The sequence below is a fragment of the Hemiscyllium ocellatum genome, chromosome 22, assembly GCF_020745735.1.
Source record: "Hemiscyllium ocellatum isolate sHemOce1 chromosome 22, sHemOce1.pat.X.cur, whole genome shotgun sequence".
NCBI classification, from domain to species: Eukaryota; Metazoa; Chordata; class Chondrichthyes; order Orectolobiformes; family Hemiscylliidae; genus Hemiscyllium; species Hemiscyllium ocellatum.
Window position 1 is genome coordinate 39,238,050 of NC_083422.1, and position 27,837 is coordinate 39,265,886.

General features: G+C 36.8%; 1 protein-coding gene across 1 annotated transcript; it reads left to right on the forward strand.

Moving 5' to 3' along the window:
• The first annotated feature begins 308 nt into the window (after positions 1–308).
• On the forward strand, positions 309–27,545 carry LOC132826484 (pleckstrin homology domain-containing family S member 1-like). Its single transcript, XM_060842442.1, has 15 exons — positions 309–374; positions 1,271–1,319; positions 2,268–2,392; positions 3,964–4,085; positions 6,825–6,956; positions 8,451–8,532; positions 11,915–12,031; positions 13,405–13,518; positions 15,532–15,599; positions 17,810–17,884; positions 19,846–19,992; positions 22,389–22,487; positions 23,362–23,485; positions 25,462–25,549; positions 25,653–27,545. The coding sequence occupies exons 2-14, from the start codon at positions 1,286–1,288 to the stop codon at positions 25,531–25,533; spliced, it is 1,311 nt and encodes a 436-aa protein (XP_060698425.1). The 5' UTR covers positions 309–374; positions 1,271–1,285; the 3' UTR covers positions 25,534–25,549; positions 25,653–27,545.
• Positions 27,546–27,837: the final 292 nt, after the last annotated feature.

Genomic DNA, 27,837 nt, shown 5'->3' on the forward strand with positions numbered 1-27,837 from the left:
GAACAGTTCCTGGTTACCTCGTCCTTCTAATTTGCATATGCTAACTGTCTTAATTAAAGTTTTGCTTGTTAATGATCAACAGTTCCTAACCGTAAGTTTCTGCAGCTAATAAGCAACAATATAATTATTACACGCAGGAGCCGTGGATTTTTTTTTGGAAAAAAATTCCCGCAAAGCGTCCGTGTTCACGTCGACAGGTGAAAGCAAAGGGAAAAAAAAACTTGGAAACCACCGCACTGGAATATTTAGCTGGAAAGCCCCGTTCAGACTACGCCTTTAAATAAGCTGAAGCAGGTCTTGCAGGAGAGTCGTGTGCAGGTGCAAGAGAAACTAGCAGCAGCCAACAACTACTCCCTCAGAACAACTCAGTGCTGGTACGTCTTTTAGTAAAACATAGGCTGTACACCAACTTATGTTGGATTATTCAATGTGAACGTCGAAGGAATCTGTTCGAACGGCAGGTACTAGTATGGGGAGAGGGAGGATTCGAGTTACTAAAAACATTGGAAAACAATGATCTTCCCTGTAATCGTAGGTTTAAAAACATATAAAGTGTTGTCGTTTTCAAAAAAAAACAACGTAATTATAGTATGTGTCTTAAGCAGAATCTCCGGGCAGCTATGTTCGCCATTGTATTCGAAACTAATTTCGATGTGTTTTAAAACCGAGCTTTGTGCTAAAAACCTCCGGATTTTTTTGTAGCGGATGGTGTTTCAGGTTGGAACAAGTTTACTGGTTTGCTCCACCTGAAACCCTTGGGCTGAGCCATGTGTAACCTGCAGTACAACTGTGACCCAGGTCTGAACGGTGCTATTGGGCTGAAGATCCCAGTGCAATCCGCCAGATGTGGTGTAAATCCGGAGTGAGGTGGCGTGGGAGTCTCCTCCTGCAAGAAACTCGCTGTCCACCCACGCCTGAGACCCTCAGTGAATGACAGTGGCCAAAGCGAGTGTGTCAGCTGGCGAACTGCACTTTAACCAGTGCAGCTGGAAGGACCCTCTAGGCAAGCCGGCAGTGCGGCGACCCTCAGCAGTACAACTGCACCTGGTAACAACCCAGCTTTCAGCTCCAGCTTCATCGTCCCAATATGGATCACTGAGATCTTTCATGAATGTGAATAGCTCACTGCTGTTCATTGTAACGTGCTGTTAGTTCAATGCCTTCTAACACTGGACTATTTCGTTAGCATTCGAATACTTCCTCGGTAATTCTGTTTTCATGTCACTGTTTTCTCTGATGCAGTTTATCTGATAAACTACTTCTTTTCCAGATTATTCCAATCCTTATGAAGAATTTGAAAATGAGTAAACAAGGCACAGGTATATGATTTATACTATTAAATGATACGTTGTTAATTGTTATTTGTACACTGCACCCACATGTTCTCAGGCTGTTTAATTATAGTTGAGTTCAAACTGAAATTCCAAAATGATCAGCATCATGGAGGCTGTTTGTCAGTTTCACTGAAGGATACTTCCTCTTGGCACTCACTCAAAAACAGAATTGCACTCAGAAGAAATTTGCTCCCTTGGAGTGGACTTCATGGTGTCAAAGTGCACTGTCACTTCCCAACTTCTCTCACAAATGAAATTAGATGCTGTCTTTCAAAAAAGTTTCATTAATCACGGCTAAAGATTTAGATAGTAAACTTCTTGATAATTAACTTGCTATTAATTCCAGCCTCTTAAGGCTATGGAGATGTTACTTGTGAAATGGACTTGGCCTTTAGTAGTGCAAGTTACAAACTTACACTGTGGCCTTAAGAACTTTGCTTCATTATTTTCAGAAATGCCACATGCTGGGATTCTTTCTCATCCCTTTATTGTGAAAGTCAACGAAGATAAAATTTTTTAAAAGTTTGAGAACTAGGCTCGATACAAAGATGTACTGAAAATATTTCTTACTGGTTTTAAAGTTGCCCTCAGTTTTGTCACTGATGTTTTTAGCTTGATTAGCTCAGTTGAGTGAAGAGCTGGCTTGTAAAGCTAGAGCAACACTAGCAACCCAGGTTCATTTCTTGCAGCAGCTGAGGTTACCATGAAGATCTCAACCTCTCATCTTGTCTGAGGCATGGTGACCCTCAGGTTAAACCACCAGCAGTCATCTCTTTCTAATGGAAAGGCATCCCTATGATCCTCTGGGACTATAGTAGTTTCACTTACCTTTACTAATGTTTGGTATATGAAATGTCACTTTTGGCTTTCTGCTGAAATAGAGTGAACTTGTTCCTACTCCTTATGCTTGACTGTGTATATTTTTTAAAATAGGCAATCGTTTATCGATGAAATCTTATGATGAAGAGAACGATGGTGAGAATGTCATCGGGAAGAATGACATTTGTTTTGAAGGATACTTCACAAAATCACCACCAAGCAAGCGGATTGGAATTCAGGTACGTTCAAGATATTTATTTAAATGGTGCTTTTGGATAAAAGAGAAACCCTTACCCCATTCTTGAAAGCACTGCTGCTGCTATTGAGACCGCTTTCTCCAAAGCAACAATCAAAGCTAAATTGCAAACTGAGGAACATATCTGTGCCAATTCTTTTGAAGTTTAGCAAGACTTTTGGGCCACACAGTCATAGTCATACAGCACAGAAAAAAGACCTTTCAGACCAACCAGTCCATGCCAAACATAATCCCAAATTAAACTTGTTCCACCTCCTTGCCCTGGACCCATATCCCTCCAAACATTTCACATACATTCACTTATCCAAATGTCTTTCAATCACAGTAACTATGCCTGCAGTCACCACTGCTTCCTCCGGAAATTCATTCCACACACACATCACTCTGTAAAACAAAATTATCACCTCATGTCTTTTTTAAATCTTTCTTTCTCTCCTTTAAAAATATGCCCCCCTACTGTTCAAACCCCCACCCAAGGAAAAAGAAAACCTGCCATTATTGTTGTTATCTATACCCCTCATGATTTTATAAACCTCCATAAGGTCACTCCTCAACTGCTATGTTCCAGTGGAGAAAAAAAAAGTCCCATCCAATCCAGTGTCTCCTTCTAGTTCAAACCCTCCATTTCCAGCAACATCTACATAATTCTCTTCTGAATCCTTTCCAGCTTAATATCCATATTATAGAATGTCCAGAATTGGACATAGTACTCTAGAAAGGGCCTCATCAACATCCTGTATAACCTCAACATGACATCCCAACTCCTGTACTCAAAGTCTGAGCCATGAAAGCAAGCTTGCCAAATGCCTTTTTAATCAACTGTCTACATGTAATGCAAACTTCAAAGAATTCTGTATTTCAAAACAAAGAAAATGTTTGGCTTTTATGTTATATTTTATATTCACATTAACGAACTTTACTTGAACATTTAGAATGTAGTTCTTTAAATATTTGAAGGGCATGTTCTATTATGACAATGGACAGACTGTATTTCTAAAGTATGTATAATGGCTTGGTTTAGTGTATGCAGACTTAAAGAATGAACTTTCCTTTGAAAGAATAACATTTGAGCTACAAACACATTACTAAAAGTAATTAATTTGGCTATGACTATGTTACATTCAAATCAGAACAGTACGCTGTAGTACAAGAATGGCACTGCAATTATTTTCAATTTATCACAAGTTGACAAAACTAATTTCAGAGCTGTTGTCTTGAATTATGTCCAAGAATTGGTGAAAAATGAAATACTGCTTGTAAACTGCAACCTTACTGCATTATATATCATTGCAAAAATCTGATTTCAAATCAGAAAAGTGTACCACTAGACAAAATTATGAGCTGACATAAGCTAAATTTACAATATTTTCATTTAAAATTCATACTATTGCCAACAGTTCAGTAGGAATTAAGCATTCTTCACATATTTATGAACATAGATTTATTAGATACTGTCCCAGTAACATACTGAACGTGCAATTAAAGTGTACTTAGAGTGAGTTTATTTTAGTAGATGTTTGACATTACTGTGAATAATTTTGTTCTGTTCTTTAGACATCATGGAAAAAAAGATACTTTGTGTTGACAGCAAAGGACAATCAGCATACCTTGTATTACTTCAAAAACCAAGAACAGTGCAGAAAATTGCCTCCACATGGAAAAATACATATCGACAAGTAAATATTTAATTTCTTGATCCATTTCAGACTAAAACCTTCTTATTGCATTGTATAATATTAATAGAGATTTTTTAATATGCTAAGTTCTTTGTGAATCAATTTATTTATTATTCCTATTATGTCATATTTGACTATTGAATCCCAATTGGCAGTTTAAACTGTGATTGCCAAAAAGCTTAAATCTTCAAAGAGGTATTGATTCAATTTTAGGTAGGAATGGACCCTCTAACAATCCAATATGCTTGACACCTTGCCAACCTATATAAGAAAAATACACTTTAAGAAATGTTATGTTTGACCATTCCATTAGTAATAGCATTCAAACCATCTTTCCACTTTCAGTTTACATATAGTTTTATTCTTTCCCCTTTTTGCATTTATCTTGCAAAAATCCAAATACAGTATTGAAAGCAGGCCAAAGCCAAATTTGAGATGTCTAGATGAAATAAGTTTCTGTCAATTTCATTCCCATAAAATATTAGCAGTTTGCCCTTCTGTTTTTTTTTCAATAAATGTGAGGTTTTATGAGGTTGTTATGTTTTGGGACAGTTCTTGAACGTAGGATAAATTAAAGGGGTGGGGACTTGGGCATGTGACTGGCATCAAATCTATCTGGTTTGACATTTTCTAATCAACCTGTTCAAAGTTGTTAATACAACTACAACACAATACAACAGCCCTAAACCTGCCTGGTTTGATTTTTATCAAATGGCACAAAATATAATCAAACAGTTAACCATTAAGAATAAGCAGCAGTTTCCAAGAAACAGCATTTTACAGTGGAAAGGGGCAGCAATGCCAAACCTCAAAGCTACTTGGTTTGATTGTTAACAGATGAGTTTGGGATACGCAATTTGTTTAAATAGGTTTCAGCTGTTCACACTTTTCAGCAATGGCAGAAATATCAGTGGATAGACTTCTTTACCTTCAATGTCCCAGGCAAGTGTTAAGAATATAATGTAAATTGTTACACCTTTAAAATGATTATGCAATTCCAAAATACAGTGAAGTTTGAAATCTAAAAATAGCACTTGTTAGCACTTCTGGATTCAAGGTCCATATGATTCATGTTTTCATGGAGATAGACTTTGAAAGGGGAAGACTGCATGGATCCAACGTAGGATTGGGTCACAAGGTTATTCTAAAAGGTAACCCCAAATTTTTGAAGACAGATGAATCTGCTAGGATCTCAGTTGGTCACTGAATGCAAATTTATTTTTCAAATTTATTGGCTATTTGTAGATTCTAACAAATGTAAAGGCTGTTTTTAAAATGTTGAATCCACAGGTTAAGGAAGGGGTGCTGAGCTTTGAACGAGATTGCACAGTAACTTCAGTTATATTTGTTGCAAGGTTAAATGGCTGTCTTTTGAGGTATTCATTTTGAAAAAACAGCATGTCTTTGAGTGTCTTGCTACAGCTAGCTGTAAAGAAAGTGAAATGCAACACTTGAATTAGAATTTCAAAGTGTAAAAGAAAGAGTTTCAAATTGCAAAGAGAAATGAAAGGCAGAAACATTGAACAGGACAGAGAAAGACTTTGAATAGCTAAACACCAAGTAACGGGCACCCTTGACAAGGGGACAGATTTAATTCCTGATATCAATTTGCAAAGGAAATTTATCTATTGTCCAAATTCAATGAAGGAGTTAAAATGTATTGTACATTGGCAATTGCCTCAGACAAAGTGTTAGAGTAGCCATAGGAAATTTGAACAATTCTATTAAAAGTATTTTTTTTGTTCTTTCACATGAGTAGGCCAAAGATTATGGTACAATTAAGATTGCTGTGGTTAATGTGTATCAGTTAGGTCTAAACATTTACAGGCAAGGAACACACTGTATCAGATCTATGTGCAATTTGCTAGTGAAAAATTTATTTTTGATCAATAGTATGCAGTAATGAAGCTTGATCAAGATTTTGGAAGCTTTAGGAGAAATAATGTTCATAGAAGAATTTATAAAAGATAACCCTTTCAGAATAAGGTCCCACCTTGCAGACTATAACATTTCTGAGACAAGCAAGCTCATAGCAAAGCTGGAAAGATGAGTAATCACTAAAAGGATACATGAAACCTTCATTCTCTGTTATATTAAAATCACCAAACCAAAACACCACAATTTTTTTTGAACCTCACAATTGTAACAGCTACATTCCAAACAGATCCACTGATCTACTTCATTAATGACCATTCATGTGTCACTAGGTCAGAAGTGGTGCTGTTAAAGTAAGTTTAAACACTTTGCTCTCCATTCACAACTGCTCTGATAATGAAGGCATCCGTAGCAGCCCAAACAAGCTGGGGCTGATAAGTGCCAGGTAACATTTTTCTGCAGAAATGTCTAATTCATAAAACTGAATCATCGTATCCCTGCTATGTTTTAATCAGTAGGTCAAAAGTCACACTGCACCAGGTTATAGTCCAACAGGTTTATTAGAAATCACAAATTTTCAGAGCGCTGCTCCTTCATCAGTAGATCAGAGACTGGCCTCTCTGAAAATCGTGGCTCACCTCCTCCCCTCTCAAATTGCTTCCATGATTTTCAAGACACAAATTGGGAAAGTGATTGAATACACACTAGTCCTCCAGATGAGTGCAGCTCCAACTGCAGTCTAGATGTGTACATGATACTTCAGCTTATTGCCATCTTTACTATTTTTAAAATATGAAACTGGATTATTTCAAGTATAACTAGGCTTCCAGCTAGACTAATATCTGTTTCTCCTTGTTTAAAAAGAACAACAGTGTTATGCCATGGTTTGGACGGTCATCCAAAGTGGACTATAATTCAAAAACTGTTTAAATGTACCTCCGAGTCTGTGGTTTTGCTGAAGACAGAAGAAAGAGATTATTTCCTTATTGGAGAAATGTAAGCATAAAAAAATCAAAGTTGTTTAGAGATAAGGTTTTAAGAATCGATAAATGTCAAATATATTCATAATTCTGGGGAGAATTCACAATACATCTAAGATCAGCGAAAGCAAACACCTCAAGATTAAAATATCCTGAAGGAAAGAAAGCTCACCTTATCTTTGACCTTGACCGATATAATTTATTAATATTGTGTCAATGTCTTTGATCACCCTCTACTCCTATAGGAAGTGCAGTTCATGTTGAGGTATTTAAACACAGTAAGAATTTCCTTCAACTTCTTCCCATCACTTTGTACTAAAGTAGCTGTGTATTTTCCACAAACTAATTGCAGTCAGAATGAAACTGTAAATTATTTAACTTAGTACCAAATATAACGGAAAAATGTTAAATTTTAAACAGGGAATATCTCCTATCCCAGTATTCTGGGAAATGAGCACAATTGTGGTCTGAAACATCATAATATTAAGCTGGAATTGATTTTTAGCCAAATTTTACTAATTGGGAATAACTTTGAAAAGTATAATGCATTTATTGTCAAAACAACCTTTTTGAAGCTGCTTTGTGGATATGATTTTGGCAGCAAGTCTCTTTCTCTTATGGTGTTCACCTTTTGTTTGTTCCTTACACATTTGCAGCCAAGGAGACGGGGGAATGGCTTAATTACAGTCCACACAAAAATGACAGACAAATGCCAGGGACCACTCAACCATGACCTTATACTATGCCTTTCTCTTTGTGTAGGCACCATAGTACCCACTCATCATTCATCTTTTTTGAATTGTCTTGGTTCATTGAACTGAAGTGAGAATCAGTGCTGGATTAGTTTCTGCCAACCAGAGCAGTTGGTATGGCCCAATAAACTCTTGTTTCTCCATCTTTGTGGATGGGTAAACCTTCCAAGGTTCATAGTCTTTATGTTATGAGGAGTTTGGTTTAGATAGTGTGTTTGTGTACAGTACATATAACATTAGGCAAGACATGGTATGGCAGAGGCTATATTTCCACCCTACAATCAGGATTCAGTCTAGGATTGCACAAAAAGAATTCATGGTATGCATGAGTGAAAGTTGCAACTAACCCTAGCAGGGAGTCAGTTACATCAGGAAGAGATTAAGGAGAAGAAAATTAGTTTCACAGTGGGAAACTGGAGAAAGTCTCACTCCAAGCTGACGTCCGTTTTCGTGTTGAAACTGTTCTCCTGTTTGTTGTGCTAGAATGAGTGGTTTTCTGCACCAGCTAGTAAGATTTTCAATATATAATTACTGTGTGGAAACAGTTCCTGCAAGTGATGTGCAAACATTTCCATTTCACATCTCTGATAATATAGGTCCATAGCAAAATGTGAAAATAACAAGGTTCACAGAATTAATATCAGTTAACTTTTGCAAGTACTTGATGAATAAATAATGAATTTAAGGATGCATTGGCATTACTGATAGAACATTTAACTGCATTAGTCTTATTTTTAATTGAGCTGTTCCTTCCACAGAAAAACTGCACAATTATTGCAAGGCGTAATTGCAAGTCTGCTTCACATGAAGACAATTCCATTACTTGAGGAACAATCCCAGGTAAAAAAAAATGACATTGTCAAAAATCTCACAATTATCTTGGAATTTGTGTTTTTAAAAAGCCAGAACTGTTGTATTATATCTTTTTCTGTTTTAGGAATATGTACAAACATTCAATTCATGGTTCAGCTTAGCTTTGTTTTTGCCTTCCAACTAAAAATTGGTATTTATTAAACTTTAAAATTGGGCATCTTGCCCCACGTTGTTCTAACTTCAGAAGCAGTAGTTCAGTATTCCTTTAATATGTTATGGCTATGCGTTAAGACATCCTAAGTGTCATAATCTATATAAAAGTGGTTTTTAGTTCAAACAATACTTTTGATCATGCAAATTATAGGTAAAGGTAACTGTAATTATAAATATTATATTTGAAGTTGATATTAAATAATCTTTTTTTCTGTTCACATTAAAAGTTATAGAGATACAGAAAAGCATGAAATCATCCAGGGCATTTAAATTAATACCATCCAGTAAACAAGATAAAAATACTTTTGAGAGTCTCTTAACACTTTATTCTCTGCACCTGGGTTTGCATAAATAACCTTATTAATTCCTGCAAAACTGTTCACTCTACACTGTTATTCTACACTCTGCATAAACACTCTTCACTGTATTTTGTAACAAAATATGTGAAAATAAATCAAGTCAAATGGTCAACAAATCAGGTGGCATCTGGAGAGAGAGAGAGACTGAGCTAACACTTCAGATCAGAAATGAAAGGCTTGTCGTATGAGCAGACTGAAGAACTGTGATTTGATGAAGTTTAGAAGGACGCAGGGGATCTGACTGAAACTTAAAGAATATTGAGAGGCTTGGATAGAGTGGATGTGGAGAAAATGTTTACACAGGAGAGTCTAGGACTTGAAGCGCAGCCTCGGAGTGAAAGGACAATCCTTTAGAACTGAGGTGATGAAGAATTTCTTCAGCCAGAGGGTGGTGAATCTGTGGAGCTCATTGCCACAGGAGGTTGTGGAGGCCTTGGCATTGACTGCACTTGAGAGAGATGGGTAGGGTTGTTGATTTGGTAAGGCGAATAAAGATTACGAGGAGAAAGCAGGAGAATGGGGGTTGAAAAAATATCAGCCATGATCAATTGGTGGAGCAGATTCAATGAACTTAATGGCTTAATTCTGCTCCTCTATCTTATGTACATATTATCAATAAACCTCCATCAGAAATTTTATTTTATTGTTTTTATATGATTTTTGTTTGAGATTTGTTTTTATCCAGCAGAAAATATTTTACAAATGAATGCACTTGGTAGATAAAGTGATTGCAGTATGAGTCCTAGCAGGCCAATGTCATGGGTGTGCACCATAATTTCCTGTCCATTTATTTGAGTGAATTAAAAATTGTGCATACAATCGTGGTTCTGCGCTCCCATTCTGTGAAAATGTCTGAATTGGATCGCACATATACAGAAACAACCTTTTATTCATCCTGGGGAAACATTCACTAACCAAATGGTTAACTTTAAGATAAACCAGACAATTAAAAGCATCAAAATATTTAATACAATGAAAAGGCTGGTGGCTTTGATAGAATGTTTTTCTATCTGCAATCCCAGCTCACTTCTCAATTCCATCTTTCTCCTGTTGAAAGAAGTAAAGATCAATGTTTTTTACATTATTGACATTTTTGGATGGTTTATGTTTTGGCAAAAATAGAAGTGAATATCTAATCCAATGTAATTATAATCACAACCATTTTGCATCTCTGTCACTTCCCTCGCCAAGCATATAGATCAATGTGTTGAATTTTTTTGTTCATTTCCAAGGATGACTCCTTTACTGGAAAGGCCAACAAATGTTGCCCAACTCTAAATTATTCTTAAGCAGGTGACCACCTTTTTGAACAGCTATAGTTTGGTGTGGTTCCAGCCCCCAGTGCTTCGGGGAAGGATTCCCAATCTTTGCCCCAGTGTCTGAAAGAACAACATTGTATCTCCAAATTGGAATGATATAATCCTGAGAAGGGAACTTGAACATGGTGCTCTTCCCAGGTATTCACTGTCCTTGTCCTTCTGTGTGGCAGACTGCACTTTTGCAAGGTGCTGTTGCAGGAGTTTGACAGGTTGCTGCCACTCTTATAGATTTCCTAGGATTACTAAAATACCAAATCACTGATATATTGTTTAAATGTATCATATCAGATTGCCTGCAACTGCTAAATCAAGCAAAAATGTTATTCTGTAGCCAAAATCTCTCAATCCTATTGCACCCTATAATACTGAAAGCTGATAATAAATGAGCTTCAGCAGTACATTGTCAGACTGGTCTAACCTTACCGATCCTTTACTACTTATTTACAGGGTGGCTCTGGAAAACATGCCAATGTTGAGCAACCCCCACAGCCAGGAACACTTTCACCAGGCATATCTAATCCAACTTATTCTACTATTCTAGATATGCAATACTATTGATATGCAATACTTGAAGTGTTTTGTACAGAAATTATACTATTTGCTTAATAGTGAAGAGGATGGAAATATATATTTAGAGACACATGCTGTGTACGGAGAGTTGGGTGGGGGATTAGCATCAGCATACATTGAGTCGCATGGTCTGCTTCTGTGTGCCACAGATTCGATGCAGTGGAGCAGGAGGTGGGGATTGGATACTTCTCACCCTCACAACTTATGACAGTTATCAATCATGTTACTTGGAAAGCTCAGATTTTTTCAGGATATCAGTAACTTCTTTCATGCACTTTCTGCAGCCATATTCATAATCAAAATTGAATCTTTATTAATAATTTTTATTGTATCAGGGCAATTGATTTTAGGGGGGGAAACCCTGATTTAATGTTTCTTCAAAAAGATGGGGCACTTAACAGTATAGCACTCTCTGAATGATCCACTGATTGCCAAGCTTAAGTCTTATGCTTCACTCTTGAAGTGGGACTGGAATTCTCGATCTTCCCAGCACCACGGTGTGAATGCTACCAACTGTACCATCCAGAAGTATCAATTAATAATCCAGTGGCAGAGGTTTAAACACCAAAGTGACAAGGCATTAATTTGAATAATTAAACCAGCTAATGTCAGTGATAATGAAACTACAGTATGTTATTGAAAGAAACACCCAGTGCCCTAATACTTTTGAAGAAATCAGCTGTCCTTACCTATTCAGTTCTTTATGTAACTGTTTCAGAATGTGTTCAAAGTGTTTTGCACTGACTGTGCTGTACATCTTCCCTTGGAACTATTTTTCATTTACGTGGTTCTGAAAGCACAATAAATGGTGTAGATTTGAGTGATCTTATTATTGAATAGCAGAGCAGGCCCAGTGGCCAAACAGCTTACTTGCATTCCTATTTCTTATGGACTTGAGGTCTCATTAAATGGATCAAATGATTTTAAAGCATCTGTTTTCGTTTGCAGAATAACCAGAGAAAAACTAACTGGATTAATCCAAAACCACATGTTGAATCTGCTTCATCAGAAATGGACTCATCTATTTATGATAATCCTAGAATGATGGTTAAAAGATTTTCCCAGGTAACATAAATATCTCTTTGTAATAGTCACTGCATTTGTTGTTTAGTTACATATATCATTTAGAATTGTTTTTACATGAGCTGAAAACTCAAGGTGATTTCACTTGTGAAACCATGGTAACTTTTTGAACTACTTTTAAAGTTAAAGTTAAAGTTAAAAAAGCCATGTTTATTGATAATACCATTGCTATGATCCCCATAGAAACTATAAGGTTATAAAAAGACATATGAATTCCTAATGAACTAAGCAAAGCATTGCTCAATATAATTTCACTTTTTATGAATTTTGTTCTCCGAAATCAACAAAGCTCAGCATTACTAAATAATGCTTAGTAGGCAACTAATACACTAAAGTGCAGAAAGTGTAGCTCCTGACCCATTTAACACAATAGGAAACCTCATATTGCACTTATACATTACACCACATTCTCTGTAGTCTTACCTTTTTTTTTAAAAGTCCAAATCCTCCAGGTGAATGCAAGATTCATTCTTGCTACTTTACCAAGGTAAATGGTCCAATGTATTATAAGTCAAGCCCTCATCGTTCAACTATTTGAGCATAATCTAGTGGAGTCATTCTTGTATAGGTTCTGTTAGGTGATTCCATAGACTCCAACTTCCCACAATGCTTAGTTCCTTGAGTGTGGATTCCATTCTCACCAGTTTTTCACTTGGAGGTTAATCTAGAAGAAGCCCTTCCCTTCTAGTTGGCATAGGAGGACTTTTTTGTGAATTCTCTTTTCATAGATCTCAGTCATTCTGAAAGTCCTGACTGGTATGGAGTCAGTGTTGCTGGTCAAAGCACAGCAGGCCTGAGATGCTGCCTGGCCTGCTGTGCTTTGACCAGCAACACATTTGCAGCTGTGATCTCCAGCATCTGCAGACCTCATTTTTTACTGGTATGGAGTCATTGCCTAGGTTATTTGTTTTCAGTGAACCACCATGCACTATCTATGTCAGAGACATAGCATGAGTTCGCATAGTAACCTAGTAAAATCAAAACCAAAATTAGTTATTTAGCCATCGTTTAGTATAGCCTTTTAACTCCTACCTTTTACTACAAAGTTTAACTATAACCTGCTTTTTGACTTTACAGTGTCAACTCTGGTAAATTCTCTAACCCACTATTATAGGTTATTGCTTTTTGATCAAGTTTGTTAAAATTGGTGCCAAATTGTATCTAATGTATCAACTTTTCAAATGGCATTACAGAATGTTATTCACATTTTTGCTTTGTGTGTCTATTGCTTATGTTTGACTTTAATCAGCATTCTACATTATACTTTATATAGCAGTTGAAATCAAATGTGGACACAATTCCTTTGAAAACATGGTAAAAATATTTATTTTTTTCACTTTTTTGTTTGTTTACAGCCCATCCCATCTCCATTTTCTTTCGAAAAGCCACGCTCTTTATCACTGCCTCTGCCTCTGCAACTTGAGGACCCTTCAAATATTTATGATACACCAAGGAATATTCTAGCAGCTGTAAGTGTCTTGTGAATTTAAAATAATTCCTATACTTTATGTAAATATTGATATGTGGCTTTATTTACACATTAATGAGTTTCATGTTTAATGCATAGTGATATGTTCTTGTAGATTATTGAATGATCAATTTCTTCCAATTAGGAAATCTAACTAACATGACTGAAGTTCAAAATGGATTTGTTTATTTATAGGGACTCAGTATTTAGGATAGATTTGTTCTTTTCGGCAGGCCAACCCACTGGAAATATGCAAATACGCAAAGTAATATCACATGGATATCTATTCCCCAGTTCTGTGTTTTTAAAATATAGCAGTGGGACAGCACAATAGCTGGCACTGCTGCCTCGCAGCACCAGGGACTTGGGTTCAATTTCACTCTCAGCCACCTGTCTGTGTGGAGTTTGCACATTCTGTGTCTGTGTGGGTTTCCTGTGGGTGATTTTGGTTTTGTCCAACAGTCTAAAGATGTGCAGGTTAGGTAGATTGGCCATGCAAATTGCCCATAGTGTTCAGGGATGCGCAGGCTGGGTGGATTAGTCATGGGAAATGCAGGGTTAGAGGGGTGGGATGCATCTCAGTGAGATGGTCTTTAGAGGGTCAGGGTTGGACTTGATGGGCTGAATGGCCTACTTTTATACTGTAGGGATCTGATGAAAGGCCAAATGTTTTGAATACAAATACACTTTGTACACCTCCTGGAAATGGTTGGCAGAGGTGCACTTAAAAACATTTTCTGTCAATCAAGGGAGTCATGTAAGCCAACAGGTTGCGTAAGAAGTGAAGGGACAAATTGAATGTTAGAATCTCCTTGTTCTTCTCAGCTTGGGGGAGGGGTAATATTCTGCATTTAGCAATCTAAGTCAGGGTCTGAGGGTGACTTTGGTTTATCAAAATAGGAAATGTACCAATTTCCTGCACTGACATGATTCATTTAATGGACACTCTCTATAAGTAACTTGTAGAGTAAATGATTTTTGACCAGATACGAAGAGGATAATGACATGCAAGATTTAGAGTCGTAGAGATGTACAGCATGGAAACAGTACCCTTCAGGCCGACCAGATATCCCAACCCAATCTCGTCTCACCTGCCAGCACACAGCCCATATCCCTCCAAACCCTTCCTATTCATACAACCATCCAATTGCCTCTTAAATGTTGCAATTGTACCAGCCTCCACCACCTCCTCTGGCAGCGCATTCCATACCCGTACCACTCTGTGAAAAAGTTGCCCCTTAGGTCTCTCCCCCTCTCACCTTAAACCTATGCCTTCTAGTTCTGGACTCCCCAACCCCAGGAGTTTGCCTATTTACCCTATCCATGCCCCTCATAATTTTGTAAACCTCTATTAGGTCACCCGTCAGCCTCCGACGCTCCAGGGAAAACAGCTGCAGCCGGTTCAGCCTCTCCCTGTAGCTCAGATCCTCCAACCCTGGCAACATCCTTGTAAATCTTTTCTGAATCCTTTCAAGTTTCACAACATCTTTCCGATAGGAAAGAGACCAGAATTGCATGCAATATTCCAACAATGGCCGAACCAATGTCTAGAAATTTGGTATTTAAGTCAGATGTTAATACTTGCAGGAAAGTTAAATTTTATTCAGAAAACCTTAGTTGTAAATCTTTGCAAGTCATTAAAATTGGTCAACCGGAATCATGATTGTTTATTCACAAAGAAAACCATGGCAAAAGAAAAAGAGACATGTTTTCAATGAAAGTCAAAAACTGTGGATGCTGGAAATCTGAAATAAAAATAGAAAGTGCTGGAGAAACTCAGCAGGTCTGGCAGTATTGGTGGAAAGAAACAGAGTTAAGGTTTTGAGTCCAATGCTGCTTGTTCAGAACAAACATTTCTGTATATCTGTAAAAAAATGAGTTTTAAATTTACTGTATACTAATTTAATGCCCTTTACTGTGATAACTGCAGGGTTTGTAAATTTCCCCTTTAAATATTTAATAAGCCTAATTTGCATCAACACTCAAAGATTGTTTATAATTTTCTTTTAAACAGATACGTCAACGGGAAAATGAAAGGCCGGAATCACAAGACTCTGGAATCTACATGCCCATGGCTTCAATGTAAGTAATAGAAAGATCATACAAATTAATCTGAGTATAAATTCAATAACTGAAAGTGAAATGTCATTGTATTTTTATTGATTTTTTTCTTTTGAATTACATTTTTTTTCCTCATACATTGCAAAATTCTCCCTGTGTAATTTCTTCTAAGTGCAGTGGAATAGTCTAGAGGATAGACACAATTGATGTCAGTATTTATTTAACAATTCCTGAACAAAACCAAGGGCTGAATCTTACCAGAGATCAGCCAAGTGACATCTTTTTGGCAAGTTTCACTCAGCAAACCCTTGTAATCATCTTAAATTCTCCTAATTGTCTATGTTCCACACCCCTATCATACACCAGTAGCAAGTGGGAGTATATGTACTAACCACTGTCAGGAAACCCTGGAATCTCTGGGGTCAGTGTCATTCTTAAAGGTCAGCTATGTATCCTATCAAGCATTGGCTAGCTACATCTACCTTGAATGGTATGTTTGGGAATGGGGACAGGGAGGGATGAAAATGTGGGTACTCTCCAGGAGTAGTGACCTAATGATATTTGTGACTGGAGGGCTGGAGGAGTAAGTGGTAAGCTAGAGCACCAGGTTACCACTCTGACTTTCACATCAGGCATTGGCTCTGTCTTGTCTCTGTATAACAGATGGAAGAAGGGGAAACTATACATCAAAAAAGTGAGACAAAGTAGTAATAAGGATTTTAATATGTACTGATGTATGTAACTGGGATTCTCACTGCCCCTTGCTGTTAATGCTTAGTTGGAAAATGGGACCTTTTGCTTTTGATTGTGAGAAACAACCCACTTCTGATCTCACTCAATTCTCTCAATGTCCTCACCAACATTGGTCAGGTCATGGGAAGACTCCACCTCTAGAACCTTGGTCACAAAACAGCTGAACAATTTTGTAATCCTCCAATATGGCAGGCAAAGAGGCACAAGTTAATTACGAGCTAAATGTGCATCGCTTGGCATATTAGTAAAGACCAGCTGGCAACTGTTTTTTGTACATGACCAACACTTGTGCCATTTAAGACTTGTCTTTCTAAGTCATGTAATCAGTGCCTTTTCAACTGAATTAATTTTCCTGTTACTATTATACTTAAAAGATCATTATTCGGCATAAATTTAGTTATGGATATTTGAATTACTTGATTCAAAATACCATTTAAAAATCTTGATGACTATGTGGCTGTTGGGATTAATTAGGAATGAAATTAAATTATGATTCATATTTAAATACTGAAATAATTTAAGCTGTGCCAATCTGCAGTTGATGCTTTAGTAGTGTCCTTCTACAGCGTCTGTAGAAACCACATCTCACTGCTAGGTGGTTTAAGTTTGGAGAAGTCTGCCCTTTCTCTCAGATGGCAAGATCACAACAAATTAGTCCTTTTCAAATGAAGGACTGTTTGCTATATAGAATAGCATACAATTCAATACAGCTCAAGAACAGGCCCTTCAGCCCACCAACCTTGTGCTGACTCTAATCCTTATTAAGACACGCTATTTATTGCCCTTGGATGGTCTCTATCCCTCTCTTTGCCTCCCATTCATGTGTCTATTAAGTGAACGTACATCCACTGAAAATAATTTGTAACTGCTCTACAACAATCAAAACCAAACAAAGTGCCATAACATAGGAAAATATTACAACTTACTAACTGTTAGTACCAAGTTAACATTAAACCAAAAAAAATTGCTTGTTGAAAAAAAACCACTATCGGGTCTTTATGAAAAATGAACAAAATAATCTCCATTCTTCAAATCACCTTTCATTCACGATTTTGATTTTTAAAATGAAAGTTGATCATCAGCTAGCTACCTGTTGAAGGAACAGCACTCTGAAAGCTAGTGCTTCCAAATAAACCAGTTGAACTATAACCTGGTGTTTTGTGATTTTTAACTTTGTCCAACACCAGCACATCCACATCATATATTTTGAGACCGTTCATGAGCAACTGAGTCAACGTAATGGATTACTCATGCCCATCAGTAAAGACAGTTGACTTTAAGATTGGAATAGACCAAATAAAAAAAAAACTAACTATATATAGAAGGTTTTTTTATATTTCATCCTCTTCAGTCATAGACTCCAGTATGTACAGTATTGTCTGTTGAAATCTATTGGAAATGAGATGACTGTGTGCAGCCACCAGATGCCTATCAGAAAACAAACAGTTGCAATTCATTGTTTTGATTTTTCCTTACAGTCGCAGCAGTACAAGCACCAACTCATCTTTCGACTGTTCAGAACAGATTGACGAAGAAGAAGAAAATTTTACCAAGTAGGTACATTTGACAATGACACTAAAATTTGTATTAACAATACAATGTCAAATCAGTATTGACATGGGTTAATTTTCCAGTGCAGGTTAGAAATGTAAAATACAAAAGATATTGTGTGGAATCAAAAATAAGATGATATTGGTCCTGTGAAAACTACAAATGGAAGTTTGAAAGATTTATATGCTAATTTTTATCAGTCTAATAGTACATGCTGAATAAGTTACAGAGAAGTTTGTATTTGTTATGTCTTAGCATGTGTCCAAACACACTCCTGAGTTATCTCTTGGAAGTTGCATTGGTATCATTGCTGCTGATACCTTCTGTGCTCCTCCCACCTGTCAGAATATGATGAGGAGGTGCTAGTGTTGAACTGGGGTGGACAAAGTTAAAAATCACACAACACCAGATTGTAGTCCAGCAGGTTTATTTGGACGTAAGTACTAGCTTTTGGAGCATTGCTGTTTCATCAGCAAGATCATAAGGTATTATGATCTGTGGGAGGTCATCCTCTTAAGAGGTCAGCATGACAGGCACATGCTTTCCGCAAAAAGGGCTCAATTCCTGCATTGGACAAAGTCACTATGAAGGGCCTGCCTTCTCAATTTTTCCTGAGGTTTGGTGACCTTCAAGTTAAACTCATGATCTCTCTTTTATGAAAGAGCAGCCTATAGGACTCTATATTTTCAATATATAAAGTACAAGATGTTTCCTAGGAGTCTAACCCTGACATGATGTTTCATAGGCTCACCGTAATAAAACATAGATTAACTTTTATTACCAGTACAAAGTTTATTGTTTGTTTAGTAAATACCATAAAGATTAAATTACTATGGTAAAGATGAGCAAATATCAATAACCGCATCAAAATAAATAAGATTCAATTCATAAACCTTGATTTACTCTTGTTGACAATATCACCTGCCAAATGGATTCTGCAAAAAGTGTAATAAGATCCTCACTCAATTATTTCTTTTATAACATTTTGGCTGACAGCTGACTCTGGTTAATATTTAAGCAATATAGACAATGTCAGCGACTTTTCAGTGTCTATCGTTCTGCAATGCTGTGGATTGGAGTCTGATCATTGTTCAGAATAACTCTGCAAACTGGCCTGAGTTTGGATTTGATCCTGCAGTGCAATTCCATTTGATAGTGATAAAACATTTTACAACGTTGTAATACGGAATCATAAACATTTACAAACGTGAAGGTTGTAGTTTCAGAAGCCTCTTCCCTCATAGAAACTGCACTCCACCCTGGCATCACTGCCCACTCTCTGTACTGATTGGGTTCACTCTGATATCTCTTAATAAAGCCTTGTCTTAAGAATGACACCAACATTTTGAAGGAAGGGTGTTACTATGCTGGGGAAACAACACACTGGAAGTGCACAATGTTGTGATAAATTGCCAGGGTGCGGCAAAGTGGAATTTTGACCTTGAGTGATCTTCAATGTTGATCTTAAATAAACATTACAGATTTCAACCTCCCAGTTGAACACAGTTTCTAGATAAATAAATGAATTGAACCCTGTTTTCTTTGTTTTTTGAAGTGTATTGCTGAGGTGAGTAATGAATCTAAGTGTTGTTAGTGAGGCCAAAAACCAACATAAGCAGTAAATTTCTACAAACCTTAGCTTTTCACCTATTGCACATCCTTCCAGTCACACTGACCCATGACAAATTCAAACTTGTAATATAATCTGTACTCTAAAAGTGTATTACAGTCTCACTCCTGACAATTACAAAATAATGTTTTTCGAAAACAATTCATCTAGGACAAAATTTTCTAGTAAAGTTGCAAGAACTGGGACCAAAATTATTAATACTCTAATGTAAACATTGGTATTTTGTTTGTCCATAGTGTGTGCGTGTGCCTTATCAATGTTAGTGTTTGCAATAAAGTACGTTATGTTTCTACGTGGTGAATTCTGGCTAACAAATTGTTAATGTTGCTGCAGGAGTGGTGCATTTGTGCCAGATGATATCCACCTGAATACACATCAGCAATGTCCCCTGGGATCATCACTTCGACATGCTGCCAGTGAGGATTCCAATTTGTTAAACGAGAAGAGAAAGGAGTTAACCTACCAGAAAACATCTCTCAGGTGTGAGAAAACATTCTGAATTTTCATTAAACTAACGTTTCATGTATGCCATGTATCATTGAAAAATTTCTGCACCTATTCTTTTCTCAAGACTTGTTCCTCGATTATAAATCTCGTGGGTGGAGAGAATAAGGCACGTTTGGACTGTCTGTTTCCCACCATGTCCGAATCTGAACTTGCTCTCTTTAAGTAGACTAAAAAGAGAAAGGATGAGGGTTCCTGCAATAAATGTGCACAGAGTAAATAATGATGTTACTTGGACTCAATGTTTCAGAGGAACATGATATGACCGCTCTAGTCTCCACTCCCACTGCTTGAACTGGAACCACTGCTGACTGCCTCCAACATTTCTCATTCCTTCCCTCCAGTCATCACTTTCCCATTCCTCTCTGCTGGCCTTGTAGTGAATCTGACTGGGCTCTTTAAGAACTCAGTGTGCATATACAAACATGGGCAATCCTGAAGATTCCTGAGTTCACTGTCCTCTCTGGGCCTCAAGAGCATACTAACCTCTAACTCTGAGCTTCTGCCCACACACTCCCCTTGCCCCCCAACACTCGCTCTGCTGACCGCAATGTTTAATATCAAGCCTGGGATTCAAATCGATCCATGCAAAGCAAATGCAAGCTTTAGAATTGAATAAAGTACGTGGCTTAAGACTCAGTCAGTCTATATAACATATTTCTGCAGCATACAGTCTCCCATTTGGCAGACTCTACATATTGCCTTAGGGTTGTGAGGATGGAGATACAGCATGAACAAACCTGTTTTTTATTTATTTTCTCAAGATCAATTTATCTTGGCATTAGGTACAGAATATTATGCTTCATCAACCAAAATGCTCAGACTCCCAATATTAGCCAAAGTCTGAAATTGTCCATGTCTATTTGCTTTGACATTCTGATAGCTGCTAATATCTTCTGTCTTAATATGAATATGTTTAAATGGTCATAAACTTCTGAAATCAAAGGATTCAAATGGAATACATTAATATCTGGGAGTTTACGGTAGCTATAATTTATTTTGTACTAACCCACGATAGACGTTCAATGAAGGTACCAAGAAGTAAACACAAAGGTTGATCAGGATGTTAGCTCAGCCTAATATTCAAGCCTGTATGCAGGATGAGCTGAAATCACTGGTCTCTATGCTTTTCTCTTTCTGCACCATTCACACCGAGAGTTGTAGGCCATAAATCAGCCTGAACCTTTGTGGGGGTGGTGGTCAGTCAGACCACGACCATGCATTTCCATTTGTGCTTTTCTTTTTTAGTCCATAGATTTCACCTTTTTTGAACTTCCTGAACCTCGAATTTTAGAAAAGTTTATTTTCAACCAGTTTTCTTAAGTTTGGAGTTCGAAATTGTTGAGATGGCAACTTGGGAAACATGCATTTAAACTGTATGTATGTAGCCCAGGAGCTCAGATGGTATGCAGTTCATGCAGATTATATAAACAAACATTTTGGACTCTTCTCCATTGAATGTCATCTGTCCCTCTATTTACTGAACATGGCAAATATATTCTGACAGAGGTCAATCGACTAGTTTTAGATTCCTGAAGAGAATCTTTCCATTTTCTGTGCACATATTTCATCTTCAATATTATGTGCTTTTAAGCAAGTTGTTGCTGTCTCACCTTTAAATAATAGAGGTCCACTGCGGAGAACGTTCCTCACTTTGCAAATAGACAGTCCAAAAGTTTGTTCAAACAGAGAGCTGTTCCATTAACTAAACAAAGTCCACAAATGCTCAGTTAAAGTGTACATTTTGTATTGACTTCAGTTGCTCCAAAACAAAGTTTTTAACTTCTCCCCAGAGGACCAATAGGCTGCTTACGTCATTTGTAAACTCCATGAGGGATTTCTCTGCTGCCTGATGAAAGTGAAATTTAACAAGCATTGAAATGGGGTGCTCAAAACCTACTGGTGTTGTACAAGAGTCTTAGAATTCCTACAGTACAAAGGCAGGCCATTCAACCCATCAAGTCCACAAAAGACCATGGTCACTGACATGTTGAGAAAGATGCATGACTCGCCTTCCCATTATACATAAAGATTGAAAATGTTCCCTGTATTAAATGCAGTAGTATCTTAACGCATTGATGAAAAATTGGTTCTGAATTCTGCTCCATGCTTAACACATGGGACACCTCTGGATGAGATTTTTAATTTCTGTGCCCTTCCGTAGTTTAACATTTGGCTTCAGAAACCATGATTCTCGAGCTGTATGTTTAAAACTAAAGCAGTATCTTTCACTGAGTACTGGAGTACAGTATCTTTCAAAGTCATTTTAGCAATTTGTAGTCTTCTGTGGAATGTTGGGATTCAGTGTGAATCTCCAAACAAAAAAACTCTAATATTTTCACTTAGTGGGTATCAACATTTATTTTATTTAGCAATGTTAGAGAAGAACCAAAGCTGGAGAAACTGGATGTTATAGTTCACCGGAATGATATGAAAAACAATCTGTCAATTCAAGCAAGTCAGAAAATCTGGTAAGGAACTCCCATTGTTTATTCAGAAATGAAACAATCAAATGAACTCTCATACTTTCAAAAATTGATTCTTCTTAATTGAATGCGATGTCGATCAATGTGAAAATTTTCAGATTAAAAATGTGCACCGTATTTGCTCAGAGTTTAAATAAAAACAGCAGTGTTGCACAGGCATCAAATATTTCCGTGTGTGTGTGTGTGTGTGTGTGTGTGTGTGTGTGTGTGTGTGTGTGTGTGGTCATGCCTGAATTGCTTACTTTACAAATTGCAACTGTACATATATAAATGCAGAACTACCTGTTAGAAAATTGTTATGATTGTTTATCTTTAAATCAATTCATACCACATGTGGGTTGTTCATACTTTTTATTCAAATTTTTCAAGGGGCACAATGTTGTTTGAATCCTTTAACGTATCCGTCAGGCGCTTAGGCTATTTCCCGGACTATGTTGCCAAGATGGTACCGGATTAGTGGTGCCAGAAGAGCACAGCAGTTCAGGCAGCATCCAAAGTTCTCTCCCCCTCTTCCTTTCCACCCTGTCCTTCTCCTTTCTTTCTTTCTCCCCCCCCCCCCCCCCCCCCTTTTCCTTCTCCTTCTCTCCCCTCTCCTCCTCTTTTTTTCCCACCCCGAATCAAGACAGCAGCAATTTAATTTGCTATTAATTCCTCATTCCTAACACCATTAAAACATCAGTTTTTTTTTGTGACTGACCGTTGAGGAAATCCTTCAGTAATGAAGCTGATGCCACCTTGTGGTTTAGCTTACATCAGTCACCAATTCTTTGATCTTTCAATTCTTACACTTTCCTCTATTAAGATAATTGTCAGGATTGAGAGCAGTGCTTATTAATAAAATTCTTTTTCTTGGCAACAGTGTCATGTCTTCAGATCAGAACTGTGCTCTGAAATTCGGTGATCAAATCTTGGCGATCAACAAACTTCAGATCAATGGCGTCGAGGATGTCCACATGTTTGTCGACAAATTGATAGAAGACAAGGTACAACACCATCGATGCGTACTGAATGATACCTGCTGTTTCACCAGTTGTGTAAAATCATGCCTCAGGAAAATTTCAATCGTCTAAATGAATGTGATGGAATCAAATGCTGGAATTACTCTGAGCAGGGGCCCCCACTCTAATCCTGTTGAAATTTGTGTGGTGAATACTCACTACTTGGAGCACAACTGCAGCATTGGTTCTGGGGTGCTGCGTTTTGCAATACAAGGTTTCAGTCTTAGAAATGGGGCATGACAATTGTACACTACCACACTGTCCTAAAGAGAAGTAATCAAGGGCCCCTTGGCCCATTTTGTATTGGGAACTATATACAAAAGGAAATGTTCTAAAATGCCTTAATCTTCAGGGGCTTAGGCTATTTCCTGGACAATGTTGCCAAGATGGTACGTACACACATGCAGCAGGGAGGTGGTCAGCATACCTTATGACTAAAGAGATTCTATGCACCAATCCTGCTCTCACCTACTTCTTCTGTGTCACTGAGCTAAGAAATGGCAAGTATAGGCTTCACATCATAAAACTCAGTGGAAACTTCGAAGTGAAGCTGGAGCCTGATATATCAATATTGCAGGTGGTTTTCCAGATCTTCAATGCAGGAGCTATTGCAGGATTAAAATAAAAGATTCGGCCCCTTTACATCTTTTGTGTTGTGCTGCTGCCATTAACGTGGTAGTTGCTTACATCATTTAAATAGTTTCTACAAGGGATTGGCATTGTTGTATAAATTAGCAATACTTCAGATTTTTCAGTGTGGAAAGTTACTAATCTCAATCACACTATTGTTGAGAGGCAACCAAGTGGTGTTGCACAGAAAAGGATGGCCATTGAAAAATCTTCCCATTGAAGGGCTCATGACTGACTTGATTATTCCATGGAGCAAAGAAACTATCGAGGTGAACTTCAGAAAGAGCAGAAAAAAAATCTCCAATTTAATTCTTAAATTGTATGTTGGGAATAAATCAAAAGCATATGTATCAATCAAAATTCAACAGCAATAATTAATTTGTTAGGATAGATTGAGGGGTCATTAAAGAAGAAAAGCACAGATAAGAAAAATCTTTGGCTCGTTCAATCTTCTCTTGCAAGAATAATCTGCAGTTTCCTTTTCCTTTTCACAGCACCCAACATCTTATGTAAATGATTTTTTTACCTCCATCATATTGCCTAATTTTTCCCATTTTAATTACATATTACTTGTTGAGAGCAGAATTTTGTTTTTATGTGAGTTAACTTCCCAAGAAAATCTCATTTGGAAATACCCCTAGGTTATTTCTGAAGAGGTTTATTTCATTAATATTGGTGTAACTGAGTTTGTCAGTGATTTGAGAGAGTTTTATTCATGTCACTTTGTACAGTTGGGGTTTTAAATGTTGCATTTAGACTATTTGACAAGAGCTAATTTACAGCTTCAGTGAAAACATAAGCATTGACTAGGCACCCCAACCATCTAAATGAGGACCTTCCAGCTGTACATTCCCGTCTTGGCACACAATCTAAAGAAGGATGCTGGTCAACAATCTAAGGCCCTGAAACCAAACGGGGGCAACTTTAAGGAAGTATCAAATCAATTGGATACTTTTAAGACCTGGCCAGTTTTGTACCAACTTGAGTGAAATATTAGAAACAGTGAATGTCCAAAGAAATTGATGGTGGGGGAAATAAGGATGAGTGGGCTCAATGTCCAGGTAAATATATCAATAAAATGTCACACACAGATGTAGAAAGTTTTTTAGCTGATAGAATGGGAACTAGTCTGAAAAGGGCAATAAGAAAATGCCAACATATAATAGGGTGAGGGGTGATAATGAAGACCAATGTTATGTTTTTGAATGAATTCAGATTGATAACTACAAAAATTGTATGTTTCAAATATCTGCTTGTTCTCTGGTAACATGGGAGCAATTATGTTGTGTATTTCTGGAACTGTAACTTGATGAAAACCATTCTTTCCCCAGATGATAGTTACCATATTGCGACTATCTGAACCACCACAACTCAAGGAGCATTATTGTGAAATGAAAAAATGAAGAAAACTAATAAGATGTAAGTCACATTTACCTTATCAGTCAGCAAAGTAAATTTGTATACTTTGAACCTATGTAAAACATGTTGAAGGCAAGTTACATTTTCTTTGTTTATTACACAGGGTTGTAATTTGGAGGATGTATAATCAAAGTACCATTGGTCATGGAACTGTCAATGTTCAATATTGATCAAGTCAAACCATCCATCAGGAATTCATCTGCATTTGTTCTTATACTCCTTCTTCATGACCTTTTTTAATATTTTAAATTACTAAAGTGGTGAAGAGTGGCGTTGAAGAGATCTGGGAATCTTCACGGTTCTTCAAGCTGTGTGGTCAAAGGACATAGAGATACAACAAAGGTTTATCATCTGAGCCATCTCAAGCATGCTGGCATTTCCCTGTTTGGTCTCCAAACAACTGCTAAGATCAAATATAATACAGTCTTCATTAGCATTTATCAACCCTCAGTGATTTCTGGCTAGCAACTGTAAAGTGTTCTATTTAGCCAGCTGGGATTTCAAGAAGTAATCCCAGTGCATTATTTGATTAATTAAAAGACAATTTAATAATTGAAAGACAAATTGTGATGCTTTTGGTGAGCATTATGAACATATGTACAAATCCATTGTAGAGTGCTTGGCATGAATTTTTTTTGTATTGCTATTTATTTTTAAAGGACAAAATAGAAGATGTATTAATATCATTGCTGCTACAATAATTTGTCCTTCATTTGAAAGGCAATTATTATTACTACTGGCATGCACTTTTTACATATCTTAGATATTATTGTTGCAAAATAATAATATTCATTCAGGCTGATTTAGATGCAATAAATAGTCACCACTCTGCTAATTACATAAATATTAGTTGATAAGTGTAGCATCTTTTGATTTTTATTCAAATTTAGTGAAGGATAGATTTAATACTTGAATATTGTTTTTGCTTCTTTAAGTTGGCTTAATGCTATAACTTTCATGCCACATTTTAGATTGCTGTAACTTAAAATAGTTACAAGGCACACAGGTTAATACATGCACTACTGACTCTATGGCTGCTCAACAACTAGAAGGGATTTTTTTTTTGGCACTGACACTGAAACCAAGCCAGTCAGAACTCCATGCTGATCAAAATGTGGATATCAGTTCTGAATACTCCATGTGTTCTTTCTTTCTTGAAGTTTAGAAATATAATAACTAAAAAGAAAGGCTTTATGACTTAACCAATAAATTTATCAGTTTTAAAAACTTTACATTTTTCTTCTTTTGTTTTAAATCTGGTACATATAATCCATCCTGACTCTTTTTTGAAATGTTGAGGAAGAGCGGCATTGTTCAAGGTGGTATTGTTGAAGTGAGATATTGACATACCTATAATCTCGGGTGCACATTGATTGGATTTAAATATTGTCAGACTTTTCAAAGTAGTTTTCTATATCCTGACCAATATTTCTTGAACCAAAATTACTTAAATGGGCAAATTGGTCACTTTTTTTTAATATAATGTTTGAGACTTTGTGCACAAATTGAGCAGAGTCCTTCCCTAGAAAATTGCCTTCTGAAATGGAATCAATTGTTGATAGTGATCCACTTTGCAATGTTCTGAATCAATGAAAGGTGGTATGTAAATTGGAATTCTTTACTTTCTATTATTCCTATAACATTGTTTGTTGCCATTGTACTTCAAAATGACATCTCAAATAACTAATTTAAAAGAGCATAATGCTAGCTACACTTCAGAACTCTGTGTGCAAGAAATGTTACTTGAAAATATGAAATATATGTGACATCAAGGCTATTGCATTAATGATCAAATTACTGTTATGTTTTCTGTAAGTAACATTCCAGCGGCTCAGTTAGACTGAGATGTAACCTATTGTAACTTGTGAACAAGTATTGAAAATTGTATTCATGAATCCATGATATCATAAAAGGTGTGGGTTCAGACTGAGCATTGAGGAAATGCTACTACTGTATATAATATAAAGTATCAGTTATATTAAAAAATATTTTTTATATTTTCTCATGAAGGATTTTTCTTTGAAAATAAAACGTTTGACAAATGTCAGAAAACTAAGGTTTTAAAATTATTTAAATAACACGAGAATAGTGTGGTCATTAAACTCCATTGTATTTCAAGCATTGCACATGCACCATCCAATAGGAATTAACATTTGAAAGCACTATGCACTGTTTAACATGATGCTGATCACTAAAACATGATTCCTAAGTTTATTTGAGGTACCTGAAAAACCCAGATTATTGAAAATAATGAATAGACTAGTGGGAGATTATTGAAGTGATATGGG

Excerpts from the sequence above, each read along its gene's own strand:
- LOC132826484 (XM_060842442.1), top strand. The coding sequence starts at position 1,286 with ATGAAGAATTTGAAAATGAGTAAACAAGGCACAG. Across the intron at positions 8,533-11,914 it reads TACTTGAGGAACAATCCCAG|AATAACCAGAGAAAAACTAA; the intron begins GTAAAAAAAAAT and ends TTTCGTTTGCAG. Across the intron at positions 17,885-19,845 it reads GAAGAAGAAAATTTTACCAA|GAGTGGTGCATTTGTGCCAG; the intron begins GTAGGTACATTT and ends ATGTTGCTGCAG.